The sequence below is a fragment of the Asterias rubens genome, chromosome 6 (genome assembly GCF_902459465.1).
Source record: "Asterias rubens chromosome 6, eAstRub1.3, whole genome shotgun sequence".
In the NCBI taxonomy this organism is placed as follows: Eukaryota; Metazoa; Echinodermata; class Asteroidea; order Forcipulatida; family Asteriidae; genus Asterias; species Asterias rubens.
The window spans coordinates 7,755,434-7,770,318 of NC_047067.1; the positions used below are offsets into that span (position 1 = coordinate 7,755,434).

A 14,885-nucleotide genomic window follows, 5' to 3' on the forward strand; every position below is an offset into this window, starting at 1 on the left:
TAATCCATCTTTTTACTATTTTTCCACACTCCGAAACAAACCCACCAGCAAATCTTTTAAACTATCTCAACTGATATTGGTATTGCTATACTACCTGGATGAAGGAGATTATTCAGAAATATATCTCAACTGAGTCAGCCGAATTCCTCTTCAACTTTCACCTTCTTACCTTTTTACCTTCTTACAATTTACTCTTAACTTGACATTGTAAGTTAGGTATTGGTTGCAGCTGCTAGATGATGAATACAAGTGTGGTTTACTACAAATATTATCACTCTTACCAACGACCTTGACTTTAGCGGAAACTTTCTGCACTCCAAACTCGTTCTCTGCCTCCAGGATGTAGATACCGCTGTCCTCCCTCTCCGTCTCTCTGATGGTCAGATCAGCTTCTCCTCCAGAGGTGTCTACCCGGAATCGTCCCTTCGTAGTAATCTCCTCGTCTCCATCTTCCTTCTTCCACCTGAGGACTGGTTTCGGGGTGCCGGTGAAGGGGATATGGATGTGGAGACTGTTGCCAGCTTTGATGGTGATTTCTCTCATGCGCCGATCCAGGTCTAGTGATGGGAGTGCTGAACGGTGGGGGAAAGAGAATGAGTACAAATCATCAGCTCAGTGCTGTAAAGTCACTGTGTAACATTGTTATCAAAGAGGTTAAACGTAAAAAAACGTATTACTCTGAAAAAATAACTTAAAATCTATAAACAATGGGAGACTTTCAGTCGGTCCGTTTTAATAGTTCTTGCCAGTAGTGCGCATGCTCAGACCAACATGCACAATTATGAGCATGTACACACCGTTCAGAGCTGCAAAAAAAAGTGTTATGTCTGCTGCCGCCACCGTCTCAAAGTCTCCCTTTACTTTGAAGACTTTTTGATAAATAAAGTCCATTTATTAGAAGCTCAAAAATATTTTATGGCAATTTATGAAATTCACACTAACTGGGCCCAATTTCATAGAGCTGCTTAGCACAAAAATTTGCTTAGCATGAAATGTCTGTCTTTATAAAAACAGGATTACCAACCAAATTTCCTATTGTTGCATGTTGCTTGTGACATTCCGCTGTTGTTTGCTTATCCTGAAAGTCACGTGGAAATTTGGTTGGCAATCCTGTTTTTATCAAGGCAAAAAATGTCATGCTAAGCAAATTCGTGTGCTTAGCAGCTCTATGAAACTGGGCCCTGGTACTAAGAGCCTTTTAAAACTTAGCTGACAAAAGACAGATCATCCAAAGCTTAACAATTTTCAATGGATAGTATTAAATACATTAGTTTTAAAAAGGCTGTGTAAATCTTGCAATATTTTAAGTGGGTGATTTGGTTTCCTTCACATACAAAGCAATATACACAGATGAAGAAACCAAAGACTGCTTTAATATTCAAATCTGCTTCAGACTTGCCGGCTTAGCGCTTAGTGTTTCTGAGTTCATGACTCCATATATAAAATGAACAGTTTTAAATATTTACAAATCTCTCTGACATAAATGCAAATTTATCTCAAAGAACTAACATTTCATCACAACAAAGACTATTAAATATGGTTATTTGAATTTCCTCGACTTACATTTGATGTGTAACTCAACGGATGCGCGGACCTTGCCGTTCTCATTCTGCGCTACGGCTGTGTACATGCCACTGTCGGTCTCTCTTGCCTCAAGAATGCTGAGTCGATGCAAACCATCCTTGTCAACGGTTATGTTGTACTTGCGGCCTGTGAACAATTCGTGTCCCTTACGCACCCTAGATTCAAACACGGAAAGTTTGAAACTTTGTATGATTATACCATTTTCACTTTCACAAATTTATAACTATGTAACAATCCAAAAAAGGTTGTCCCCTGAGTTGTCCACAGCATGAAATTTGTATATTTGATACCTCACCATGCAATGCCTCAAATCCCACATTTATAAGCATGCATTTCCTAACACAAAAATAAAAAGATAAACCGTATGAAACATATGTCATCTTTATCTTCCCAACATAAACATTCTTTATTCTTCACTTTACACGTTTTAGGAAAGCTGAAGTGTAAGAACAAACAAAATGATCGAAAACCCAACATAATTATTTGAACAACCTAAAAGTCAAGAATACGGGTAAGAGGAGGCCAGTGCAACCCTTCAAACTACACAATGCTTTTGGCAAGTCAGTGCATTTATTATTATGTGACTATATTAGGAAGGTAAACAGGCAGTAACTCAAGGTTAGCCCCATTGTTTTTGAAAAAAAAAGTAATTTCTAACTCAAATAATAAAAGCCTTCAGGTCCTTTATCAGGCATCTGAAAGCACACCAATTTGTGCCAAAAAGGGTGTTTTTTCTTTCATTATTCTCTTGCAACTTCGATGAACAATTGAGTTCAAATGTTCACAGATTTGTTAATTTATGCGTATGTTGAGATACACCAAGTGAGAATACTGATCTTTGACAATTACCAAAAGGTGTCCAGAGCCTTTAAAATGCGATGGTCATGTTTGTGTTTTATAATACAACCAGCAACTTACCATACTACTTGTGGGGCTGGTGTGCCGGTCACTCTACAAGTGAAGTCTGCCCTGGTTTTGTCAGTGGCTAGTATGCTCTGGGGTTCTTGGGTGAATGTTGGTGCAACTCCAGCTAAAAGTCAAAATGAAATATAAGGTTTTTAGAAACTTTAACAAACAAATTGAGGTTCTTTTAGATGTGAGTGGTTTGGCAAAGTTTAACTGAAAGGAATTACTTCAACAAGCATTAAAACATTTTGTATTATAGGTCCAACCTCTGCTGTCCCTACTCGTTTAAAAAGTTTAAAAAATCTTTCCATTTTCAAAATGACATTTTGAAATAAAAAGCTGGTTTATAGAAAAACAGACTGATAGTCGCTGTTAAAACTGTTGAAAAAATATATAATAAAGTTACATTTGGTGCAACTCCAGCTTAAAGTCCAAATTACATGTAAATATAAGGTTTTACAAACTTTAACAACTAAATTGAGGTTCTTTTAGCTGTGAGTTTAACTGAAAGGAATTGGTTCATCAAGCATTCAACAAATTTTCATATATCTTTCATATCTTTAAAATGATAGTTCTTACTGCTTTTGATTCCTACTCCTTTAAAAAAACTTCCATTTTCACAATGATATTTTGAAATATATAATTAAAAACTGTTTAAATCAAAGTAAAATTCTACTCACGGAGTACATCTCTTGCGACGAACCCTTCAGACACCTTACTGGGGTCGCTCTCCATCCCGGCAGAGTTCACCGCACACACCCTGAACACATACTCAGTGTCTTTGACCAAGTTGCCCACCAAGCAGGAGTTGCTGGGGACGGACGCCTTATCCGTCCAATCGTGTTGTCCCTTGATCCTACGCTCCACTGTGTAGTGCATGATTGGCTGACCACCATCGGAGTATGGTACGGTCCAGTTGAGCTGGACGGATGTAGCGGTGACATCTTTGATTGTGGGAATACCGGGAGGGGAAGGTCGTCCTGATGGTAGTAAATAGTAACAAAAAATTAAAGACATCAATTTCTAGCGCATTTCAACTAACATCAATAGTGTTACACCAAACTAATTTCAAAGGACCATCAAAAGAGTAGCCTCACATTTTGGAAAAACAAAATTAAAACCATTTCAGATTATTATTTATTTTTCCTAAGTTTAACAAAGAAACTGCAAGATTACAACTTATTGTAAAAATCTGTCGGAGAATTACATATTCTGTGAAAGTTCTGCAAAGTACTTTGGCATTTTTAAAATCAGCTCAAAAATTTAAGAACACTTTAAAGAGTTCCTATTTTTGAAGTAAACTTCATCTTGTTGGAGCCACATTTTATTCTCTATTTCATTTAAATGAAAACAAATATAAGATGAAGAGAAGGATGGACTACATAATTACTTCACAAGCCAACAGCCAAAGTCTGTACTCCATTTGAACAATAGGGTGACAGCCTATAGAAAGTGTCCCTTCTAAATTAAATTTACAATGGAAATCAGGTCTCCATGTAGTTCATACTAATGTATGGCACCTTTTGGTTCTTTGCAAAAATAAAAATTCTTTGTTTTGAGTGGAATGTGACAAGATTATTCTCAAACTTACTGGCAGGATCCTTGGCGACCCTAGGTGGATGAGTGGGTTCACTTGGCTTGCCCAACCCGATCTGGTTCTGAGCAATCACTCGGAACTCATACTGGTACCCTTCAATCAGTCCCTTTATTGAGTAGGTTGTATCCGTCACCGGTTCCTTGTTGTCTCGCGTCCATAGCAGTCCGAAGTTCTCACGTTTCTCGATGATGTAGCCTGTGATTGGCCGGCCGCCGTTATGCTGCGGCTCCGTCCACGTCAGGGTCATGTGATCCCGGAAGATGTTATGGACTTCGGGTTTACCTGGGGCACTCGGAACGGCTGCAGTGAATGGATGAAGGTTAAAAAATACGTAATGATAACTGGGCTTAGACTGAAATGTGCTCAAAAGATAAGTGTGTTGAGATTTCTTTCAGTTATGTTATTTTTATTGTTATAAAAGAGGACTCAAAATTACTACCAGATTATAGAGTTTGGATAAGAAGTTTGAGCAAAAAACTGCAGAAACAATATGCAGACAGTGTAAAGTTTGTGAAATTTGATTTAGTTGGTTAACACTAAAGAGACAATTGTGTTAAAGACGGGAGCACTTCAATAAAGATAAGGAGAAACAGTTGCCTGTAAGTTTTATGCTTGCACCAAATGAAAAAAAAAATACTTTGACAATCAAGTATGAACTCCAAACCCATCTATTTTAAGAAGTTGTTTCACCTTCTGTCTATTTTGTATATAGTTTCCAGAAGTCAGCTGAGTTAGGGTTTTCTGCGCCAGGATTGTAACTTTGTGACAGACATGGCACATTATAAGTCTCAATTTGTATTATTATTACTATTATTCTTGTACTTATAAAACTTAAGTCTTTGATTACGGACTCTAAGACTCACAATATAGGCTCTTGCAAATGACTGCTTCTTTCCCTTCCAGAGGGCTTCCAACACCGTTGATGTTCTCAGCACTGACTCGGAACTCATACTCCATGTTCTCACTCAGTCCTTCCACACTGTAGGATGTTGACGTAGCGTATGTAGTGACAACCATCCACAGCTTGCGTCCCTTCTCCCGTTTTTCAATGGTGTAGTATTCAATCTTGGAGCCACCATCTTCCTTTGGCGGTGACCAGGAGAGGTTGACTGAGAAGCGACCGATGTCAGAGATCTCAAGAGGTCCAGTGGGTGGGCCGGGAACATCTGGAAATTGAACGGTGTGAATAATAACAAGTTGAAAAAGCTGCTTCATCAGCAGCTACAGGATATTTCCCTATTTTCATTGTGTTTACCATTCAATAATTGATGATAAGCAAAGTGCAGAGATTTCATAATTGTATCTGATAGACTACCAAGTTTGATAGACTTGTTTTCATAGCAGAGCCAATTCATTTAGGCAGACAATAATTGTTAACCTTTCAAAAGCTCTTACCAAGGAAGCAAGGTCTAAAAACAATTTTTTTGTTTTTTTTAAACTTGATGGTGTTTGAGTTGACCCTCTTCTAAAAAGTGACACTTACAGGAATTATATTTGATTAAGTGACACTTACAGGAATGACATTTGATTCTTTGTTCATATGGTGTACGGTTAAATACATTTTTCAGGCTGTTTTAATGCAATTTTTCTGATTTTTCCAAAAGACAAACAAATCAGACTAAAGTATGAAGAATATCATGCCTGCACTTACCGACCACGATGACATGGATGTTAGCGGTGTGCTTGCCGGCTTCGTTACTGACGGTCAGTGAGTACTGTCCAGTGTCCGATCGAATGGTGCTCTTAATCACCAACTCCGTCCTCGTCTCCTGCTTCTCGATCTTGGTACGAGTGTCTTCACTGATGCGTCGGTCGTGACGATACCACTCGGCGGTCGGGGTAGGGCATCCTGTGAAGGGTACGTAGAGGCGGAGGAGGTTGCCGGCTCGCACTGTGATCACATCCTTGAAGGCCGACAGGTCAATCTTGGGTTCAGCTGCAGATGATTGAAACAGAAAGAAAAAAACGGTTTGTTTGAGTAACAAGAACATCTATCTGTCCAACGGTATTCATTTCATCTGAATGCTTTTTTAAGCCCAAAGCACCCAATCCTAAGGCACTTTGACTTTTGAACCTCTTTAGGAGGAAACCCAAGTCCAGTGATCTTACAAAAATAATATAACATATTTGTATAGTGCCTACTGCAGGCCAGCCTCTACGCGCTTCAGAAAAAAAGTTTTAGATAGAGTTTATGTTTGAGCTACGACTGATAGTATTCTTGGAAGAGAAACGATTTAAGGTTAAAATTGAAAGAGTCAACAGAAGGAGAGCTTTTTATTCGGTATAATCTTATGTGTATAAGTTCTATAGAATAAGAGAGGGACACCTACATTTGACCTTGACCATTGCTTCTGTGTAGGTATCTCCGCATCGGCAGGAGTACTTCCCGATATCTCTGGGTCCCACATCTCGGATGACCAGAGCTCTGCGTTGACCTTCCCTGATGATGCTGTGTCTGTCAATGGCAAAGATCTGCACTCCATTCATGAACCATTTTACCTCTGCCTTGGCATTGGAGATCCGGCACTCTAGAGTCACTGTCTTGCCCACTTTGGAGGAGATGTCCGTTAAGGGCTCTGTGAATTCAGCCATTTCTGTTGAGAAAGAGAATTTAAATCCAGTATTGAAAGTGACCTAATATAGATAAGACTTAAGGCTATCCATGGTGGAAAATACTTAGTCGCTAAGGTTCATGGTGACACCATGTGAAAATCTCTATAATGAGTAATGGTGGCTCTGAGAAAAGGCGGGTTGTGCTGCTCAAATGAATAATTATAGTCTAAATAGACACTTGCATATGACATCACAGGCCCCCAAATATTGCGACCTCACTGAAGTCAGTGCAGAATACTGACCTACAATTAGCTAAGAGTTATGCACAGTTTGTGTACCCAAGTGATGGCGGCCATTACAAGGGGTCTTTAGCTCAAAGTGACCAACAAAAGGTAGAAATTCATCCTAAATATTAACTGACCAAACAAAGGTAGAAGTTATACCTCACCTCTATTTTCAACTTAGAAGTATTTTCAAGAAAATAACGGTACAAAATATTAGTAATTTGTGTTTTGCCATGATCAGTGCCCAAACATAAAGTATCAGATATACATGTCTGTCACTTCTATATTCAACTTGAGAAGTATTTTCAAGCAAATAACAGTACAAAATATTAGTAAATATATTTTACAATGATCAGAGCTAATTAGAAGCCTTCCATAAATTGTTTCAGAAACAAAAACAAGTACCTATTGGGGTCTTGGCAGCAGCAGAAGTAGAGGGTCTGCTCATGGGGCCGATGCCTGCTTCATTCTCAGCGGCTACTTGGAACTCATACTCTCTACCCTTGATGAGACTGCTCACTGTGAAGTTAGACTCCTTCAGGACCTTCCTGGTGGCTCGCATCCAGCGGATGCCGGAGGTCTCTTTCATCTCTAGGATGTAGCCGGTGATCTCTGAGCCTCCGTCGCTGCGAGGAGGTCTCCAGGAGATTGTCATGGAGGTATCTGTGATGCCCGAGACTTCAGGGGTACCTGGTGCTTCAGGAACATCTTAAAAGAACAAGAGTAGGACAGAAGGTTAAAAAAATTAATAAAAAACTGACAGCGAAAATCAAACTAGTTCAGAATAACTTGGAGATAAACCTTTTTCAATAGCTGCCCTTAAACTGTAGAACAATACTTTTCACAGCTGCGTTTTTAGGAAATGTCTCAATCTAAAAATCTTAATTTCTGTACTGTTTTTGTACAGTGCTCTGGTCTCCTTTTTATAAGCACTTGATAAAAAACTATTCTTTTTATTTTAAATCAAAACAGTTAACAGTATTTTTTACATGCGTCATCTCAGGGACGTGGTCAATCCCAATTTCTAAAATCTGCAACCAAGTAATCCTAGGTGCTCTATAAGAGCAAGCAATCATTTTAAGTAAAGCTCAGGATTTGAATTGAGAAAGGTCGCTGTCAAAGAAAATACTTCAACCCAGATCGGAGGCTCTAAAGCAGTTATACACTGCAATTTACAAGAACCGTTTAACAATTTTCTATCCTTGCTTACCGAATGGACTCTTAACGAGCACTGCATCAGTGCTGTCCAGCGGCTCACTCTGTCCGTACTTGTTCTCTGCTCGGACTCTGAACATATAGCTCTTGCCATCTATCAAGCCAGTCACCGTGTAGCGGATGCCTCTGACCGATCCCGACACACGGGACCACGTCAGGCGGTGATCAGCCTCACGTTTCTCCAGGATGTAGTTGGTGATGGGACTGCCTCCGTTGTCGATGGGTGGTTGCCAGGACAGTGTGACAGAGTCCTTGGTGATGTCGCTCATGTTGAGGGGGCCCTCAGGTGGGCTTGGCTTGTCTGATTGGGAAAAAATAATGCGAGACCGTTTTACAAAACGAAACACAGAGAAAAAACATCGAACGAAAAGTAAATAACCCAAATAAGTAAGCTATTTCCGTTAGCTAGTCACTAAAAAAAATGAGGGCAAACCCTGTCATATGTTTTCGTTCTGGAGGAGTAACTGCTTGTTATTTTTTCATAGGAGTTAACACTTACCAAGAACAGACACTCTGATGGTTGCACTATCAGAGCCAGCTTTGTTGGTTGCCGTTACAACATACACTCCTCCATCTCCCTTCTCGATATTCTTAACGGTCAGACCGGTGCTGAAGTCGGACGTAGTCGTACGGACTCTCATGGCATCGGTCACCAAGTCTGACCCATCCCGGGTCCAGGTGACGGTGGGTGTGGGCTTGCCTCGGCAGGGTATGTCTAGATGCAGGATGGACCCTGCACGCATGGTCACAGTGTCTCGATACATGTTGCCAAGCTCAAGTTTAGGGGCAGCTAGGGGCAGATGATTGAAATGTGAAATGAAGAAGAGATAAGTTTAAGACAGCAAGGGTTTGGGTCGAGCTACATTACAACAAGTTAATGTAAACTCATGACTTTTGAAACTGGTCAGGAAATTGCTCATAAATGTCTGCATCAAGCAGACCTTTTTTCATTTTCCTCCTCATACCTGGTATGCACTCACTAAATCAATCAGAGAATCTGACTTGTTATGCACATTCAAGAAATGTATCAAACAGTTTTAATACCCAATTTAACATGCTGCGTTCTTGTGGGGCTTTATATATGCCTTATATGTATGTATGTATGTATGTGAATACCTTTAATCAACTAAGATGTATAGACTTCAATACAATCCTGGTTATAGGAAATTTTTAAAATAACTGAATCAAACTTATGTGAATAATAATGTGTACTTGTGGATGATCCAAGATGGACATTTATTGTCTTCTGTAAAGACCAGCAATTCAAACTGAGTAGAATTATCAGGCCAAAGTTTACAATGAAGAGACATATACCTGCTGGGCGTTCAACCAATACAGGTCTTGGTGTCGCAGCAGCTTCTCCGACCCCAGCCTTGTTGACGGCGCTCACTCTGAACTCATACTCAGTACCCTGGATGAGCCTAGGTACCTTGTAGGTCGTGTCGGTGACGGGGGCCATATTGACTCGACTCCATGTACTAGATTTGTCTCGCTTCTCAATGATGTAGCCAATGATCGGTGCACCGCCATCGCTTGATGGAGTGGACCAGGTGAGAGAGACGGAATCGGCGTGGATGTTGGACACGGACAGGGGTCCGGGCTGGCCAGGAACTTCTATAATTTGAAATCCCAAAGGAAAAAAATTGTTAAATGTTCTTTGGTCATTTCAGACAGTAGCGTATTTGATTTGGAATAAAACTTAAAATTGTTGCCAATCATTTTCCACTTTGTCAACTTTTTTCATTCTGCAACTGTTCTTCATTAAGAAAATGATTGGTAATTCAGAGAAAATCATTGAAAAATACTAATTTTGAAAACATCTGCCAGACCCTCTATAAAACACAAATATTACATATAATGACCTAGGGGGTCAGACAAACTTTTCACCACTTGCATGCAGACTGCAGTAGTTCATTGGAGTAAACATACCGCCACACGAGTACCTCAGTGAAATTTTACAAATTGTCCTAGATCCAGGTAATGGATGACACCATAATGATCTTCTATTTGTTAGTATTAGTGCTATTGATCATTCCATGATTTGGCCAATTTAAATTTATTCAAGGCAGGCCTCTCGACGAAACAACAATTACTACAACTACTAAAAGTTGTATTATATCGTTACTGACCATTTGTATTGTGTTGCCTACAGTTCTTTGTCAAGGACAGTTTAGTTTCCTCAGTGAGGGATTATAAAGTTGTATCTATCTATCTTTCTATCTATCTACTAACCGTAATCTCCTTTGGGAATAACCTTCTCTCCTTCCAGAGGTTCGCTGACACCAGATTTATTCTCAGCTCGAACACGGAACTGGTACTCGCTCTCCTCCGTCAGGCCAGACACCCTGTGCATGGTCTCTGTCAACGCGGCCGACACCTTGGTCCATGCTCGCATGCTTGTCTCGCGCTTCTCCAGGATGTAACCGATGATCTGGCTGCCTCCATCGTCAGAGGGAGGGCTCCAGGAGAGCGTGACGTCATTGCTGCCGAGACGAACAACCTGGGGAAGGTGAGTGAGAAGATAGAGATGTATCACCCAATTAGTTTAAATAGTTTTATTAGTTTTATATTTCCCAATTTCTGTAATTGGCGGCTGGTCCGCTGTTGGTTTGGACAATAAATACAACTAGAAATAAAATACAATTGTCTTTCCTGGGTGTACAATACATACCATGTAGCACCAAAATACTTTTTGGCTTCATGGACCTTTCATAGAAAGGATGTTACAAAATCAAGCTGCAACAATGTAAGACCTTCAGCAACTACATGAAAGTAAAATCTTGGAGATTTGTCTTTGCAAACCTGCGCCCTTGAATACTGTTTTTTGTCAGAAACTGTGTGCTTTATAAGTGCTGTTTTATTATCATTATTAAACTGATATCTATTTTATTTTACCACTTCTGAACTGTGAACAGTAAAAGCTATCATTCAGATAGTTTGTCCGATACTCTAAAAGAAAAACTAACAAGATTGTCAGAACTGATTTTGTACATATTTTTTGCATTGCCAACTACCCTTAACAGACTAGCCTACTCACTCCCTCAGACACTGTTAGTCTTTCAAAATGGCTCTTAAGAAAACCTGTTTCCTACATTGTAGCTGGTTTTCCCTTAACTTCAGTCTGCTTTCCTCTTTCTAGCAACTGATAACCGTCAAAGTTTGGGTGCTTTATAAATCCTGTTTATATAAATATAATTTTGTTGTTTTTAGAACCACTTTACCTGCAGAGGTCCTTCAGGCGGGGAAGGCCTGTCGACGACTTTGACCGTGACCGTCGCAGATGCTTCTCCCGATTTATTGGTCGCTGTGATGACATAACCACCGCTGTCTCCTCGTTCAGAGTTTCTGTTATTCAGGACGGAGCCAAACTCATTGGTCTCAATGCTGATCCTGAGGGATCTATCGACGACGTTGGTGTTGTGTGTCCATTTGATGGTTGGTACTGGAGTGCCTTTGTAAGGTACCTCGACACGGAAGGAGGTACCAGCCCTCACTGTGATCACTCGCTGATACTTCAGATCCAATTCCAATTTGGGAGGTACTGTTTGAGAAAGCGTGATGAAAAGTTTGATTAAATTTGGTTCAACTTCTCAGAGTTGCATTACTGTTACTGGTTTAGCTCATTTTCCCCCTTTCTTTGTAGTGTTTCTGGTTGATTATATCTTTTGTCAGCTTTTGGTTCACTACGTCTGTCGTATTCAATCATGGTTTATTGTATACTTGATTTTTGTATTTTATGTATTTCAATAAATATATGCATTTTGAAATATTCTTATCTCTAAAAATTGTCTTAACTAGGCATATGGCTGCATAATGTTTTTACCAGTAAACCGTTTCAATTAAATCAAATTAAATTCCGTTCCTTTTTTTTGCTACAGTGAAAGATATCTCCACAATTGTTCCTTCACAAGTTCCTTTTTTATATTCAACAAATGAATGATCCATGAGAATAGGTGTGACCACAAAGTTCCTATTGACCCCTTGCACGCGCGTCACACACGGCGACTGATGCCACGCTCAACATGTTGGTGGGCAGTTAGGTTTACGTGTATTAACGCCGCGTCGCCTAAAATGTGCACTTCACTGCATAACGCACAGCATAGAGTTATATATAAAAACGTACAGTGAAGTTGCCTATATACGGGCACATTCAAGATTTTTTCTGATGATGACGTCAGGTGAAATGGGTCATTTGGATTATTTAATAAACCCACCAACAAAGGTTTCTCAACTTACCTGGTGGGTTTTCAGCGATGGCACTGTGCGATGGCTCACTGGGGTTACCAGTTCCTGCCCGGTTCACTGCCGAGACTCTGAACTCATACTCTGCCCCACGCAGCAGTCTTCCAACCTGGAAAGATGATGATAAAATTCTTTTAAAAATAATAAAAATATGAGTATGTCAACAGTTGTGATTGTTCTACCTAATGCTACCACTTCTTTTAAACTTTAACAAGACTCTTGTTAACTCTTTCAGTGCCCACTTTTTTTGTGTTTTGAACCAAAATGCTCAGCTTGTATAAATTTGTTCAAAATTGTGTATAAAATTAAAATTATTAAGTCTTTCTCTCCAAACAATATGTGTCTTGCTGCCCAAAGTCAAAAGCATTTCTTGAGAAATAATGCCCTCTAGTGATAACATTTTATATGAGTCAATGGTTTGATTTATTACACTTTTTGAGTTCATTCAACAGATTGTAAATATACAATAACTGCACTTTCAGAATAAAAAAAATAGATCGTATATGTACAACCTTTGCACTAAAAGAGTTAATACCAAGGTGATTTTCTAAATAGTAACAAGTTAACAATACAACAAACAATTATTAGAGTGATTTCTTGCAGTAAAATTTATTTTTGTTTTACTAATTTCTCAAAAACTACAGCACCTCAGCAGGTAATATTTTAAGTGAAGCTTTCAACCATCAATATCTTGAAACGAGTCGAGTTTCATGCAATCTGTGAACGTTGTGTTTTGTGTCCTACAAAGAGTACCCAGACCCTTTAATAAATAAACATTATTACGAGTTGATAGCTCACCTTAAACGTGGTATCTGGAGTAGGTGTGAGGGTTGCTTTAACCCATCGAGGACTGGTAGTCTGTCTCATTTCTACAACATAGCCACTGACCGGTGCCCCGCCATCATGAAGTGGAGGACTCCATGATAGAGACATTGAGTCAACGGTAATGTTCGACACATCTGGGGCATCGGGGGCATCCGGGACAACTGCGGGAGGGAAGACGGATAAAAGAACTCTTTCAGACAAAAGCAATTCAACATTGAAATGAATGAGGAAAAGGAAGATAAAATGTATTCTGCAATGAAAACAGACCTTAGTTATAGGGTGCGTTTTTGATGTCGTAACCAATAACTGTTTGGGTTGAATTTGCCATTGATTAACCACTGGCCAAAGACAGAAATAGTAATTGGTGACAGCCATGAAAACGCACCATGAAAATGGAGGCATTTTGTTTTTTCACCAAATTGAAGTTGAAATGACAAATTAGCCAGATGTTGATTTTGTATGATGCAAATCGGTATAGACAGCGCAAGTCTCATACAGACTGAAACATTATTTGGGAATCTTAGGGTTCCATTGCTTCAATATGTGAAGGAAATTACACTTCGATAGATCTCAGCATTTAAATACCTGTAAGACTTGAGGTCGATTTCACAAAGATATTCCTAGCCTTAGTACTAGTCATAGGACTCTTTCAAAGTCATTAAAAACTTAAGGCTAGTCCTAAAATAGGACGAGTAACTCGTCCCAATGCAAGATAAGACTACTCTTAACTCTTTGTCAAATCCACTCTTAAACAGTCTACTTACAAAGTTTGTTACAGCTTTAAGCCCGGTTCATACTTCCTGCGAATGCGAATCGAATTTGACGTCACAACCCTCCTTTCGCAGCGATATTCGCAAGTGAGTTGAGCAAAGTTGAATTGCTGCGAATTATTTGTTGCGAATGTGTGACGTCAACTTTCGTATCGCATTCGCATTTACAGGAAGTACGAACCGGGCTTTACAAAGGTATTTCGTAGACCTATTCAAATGAACTCACCATATTGCCCTTTTGGTGTGATATCCTGGCCCTCTAGAGGTTCGCTGATACCGAACTGATTCTGCGCGGTAACCCTGAACTGATAACGCTTGTATTCCTTCAGTCCAGTCACTCTGTACGTCAGATCAGTGATGTTCTTATCAGTCACAGGCTTCCACTTGAAGTCAAGCTCTCCCTGCTTCTCCACGATGTAATTAAAGATGCGGCTACCTCCATCCTCCTGCGGCGGGCGCCAGGATAGTGTGACGGCATTCTCTGTCACGTCTGTTTGCTCCAAGGGGCCACGAGGCGGGCCAGGTTTGTCAAAGATCTTTATCTGAATGCTTGCGGAGTCGCTTCCGGCGTCGTTTTTGACTACCACGGTGTAGTTACCGGCGTCGGACCTCTCACAGTTCTTGATGATCATTGTGACGGCTCGGTCGCTCGTCTCAACCTTCATCCGGTGGGACGAGGGTAAAGAAGCGCCCTCTCTTGTCCAAGTTGTCCTCGGGATGGGAAAGCCAGTGTAGGGTACAACTGCTTTGATAGTGGTGCCAACCTTTGCTGTTATTGGCTCCGTGATTTCTCCAAGTTTGGGCAAGACTGAAATTAAAAAAGATTATTGAGAAAATTATAATGAAGTGTTACCTGTACTTCAACTTCTGCCTCAGTGTACTAAGTTCAAGAACTTTTGTCTCAAAAGA

General features: G+C 40.0%; 1 protein-coding gene across 1 annotated transcript in view; it reads right to left on the bottom strand.

The window, feature by feature from the left end:
• The window catches only part of LOC117291318 (titin-like), a 79,311-nt gene that overhangs the window by 35,854 nt on the left and 28,572 nt on the right, over nt 1-14,885 (bottom strand). The window contains exons 37-53 of the mRNA XM_033772958.1: nt 14,203-14,784; nt 13,180-13,367; nt 12,376-12,490; nt 11,361-11,680; nt 10,372-10,639; nt 9,454-9,753; nt 8,639-8,929; nt 8,135-8,440; nt 7,330-7,632; nt 6,418-6,681; nt 5,739-6,023; nt 4,951-5,253; nt 4,082-4,387; nt 3,171-3,470; nt 2,503-2,614; nt 1,564-1,739; nt 282-572 (exon numbers count right to left, since the gene is read on the bottom strand). Of these exons, the coding sequence (XP_033628849.1) occupies nt 282-572; nt 1,564-1,739; nt 2,503-2,614; nt 3,171-3,470; nt 4,082-4,387; nt 4,951-5,253; nt 5,739-6,023; nt 6,418-6,681; nt 7,330-7,632; nt 8,135-8,440; nt 8,639-8,929; nt 9,454-9,753; nt 10,372-10,639; nt 11,361-11,680; nt 12,376-12,490; nt 13,180-13,367; nt 14,203-14,784 (4,710 nt within the window). The remainder of the gene's footprint in view (nt 1-281; nt 573-1,563; nt 1,740-2,502; nt 2,615-3,170; nt 3,471-4,081; nt 4,388-4,950; nt 5,254-5,738; nt 6,024-6,417; nt 6,682-7,329; nt 7,633-8,134; nt 8,441-8,638; nt 8,930-9,453; nt 9,754-10,371; nt 10,640-11,360; nt 11,681-12,375; nt 12,491-13,179; nt 13,368-14,202; nt 14,785-14,885) is intronic.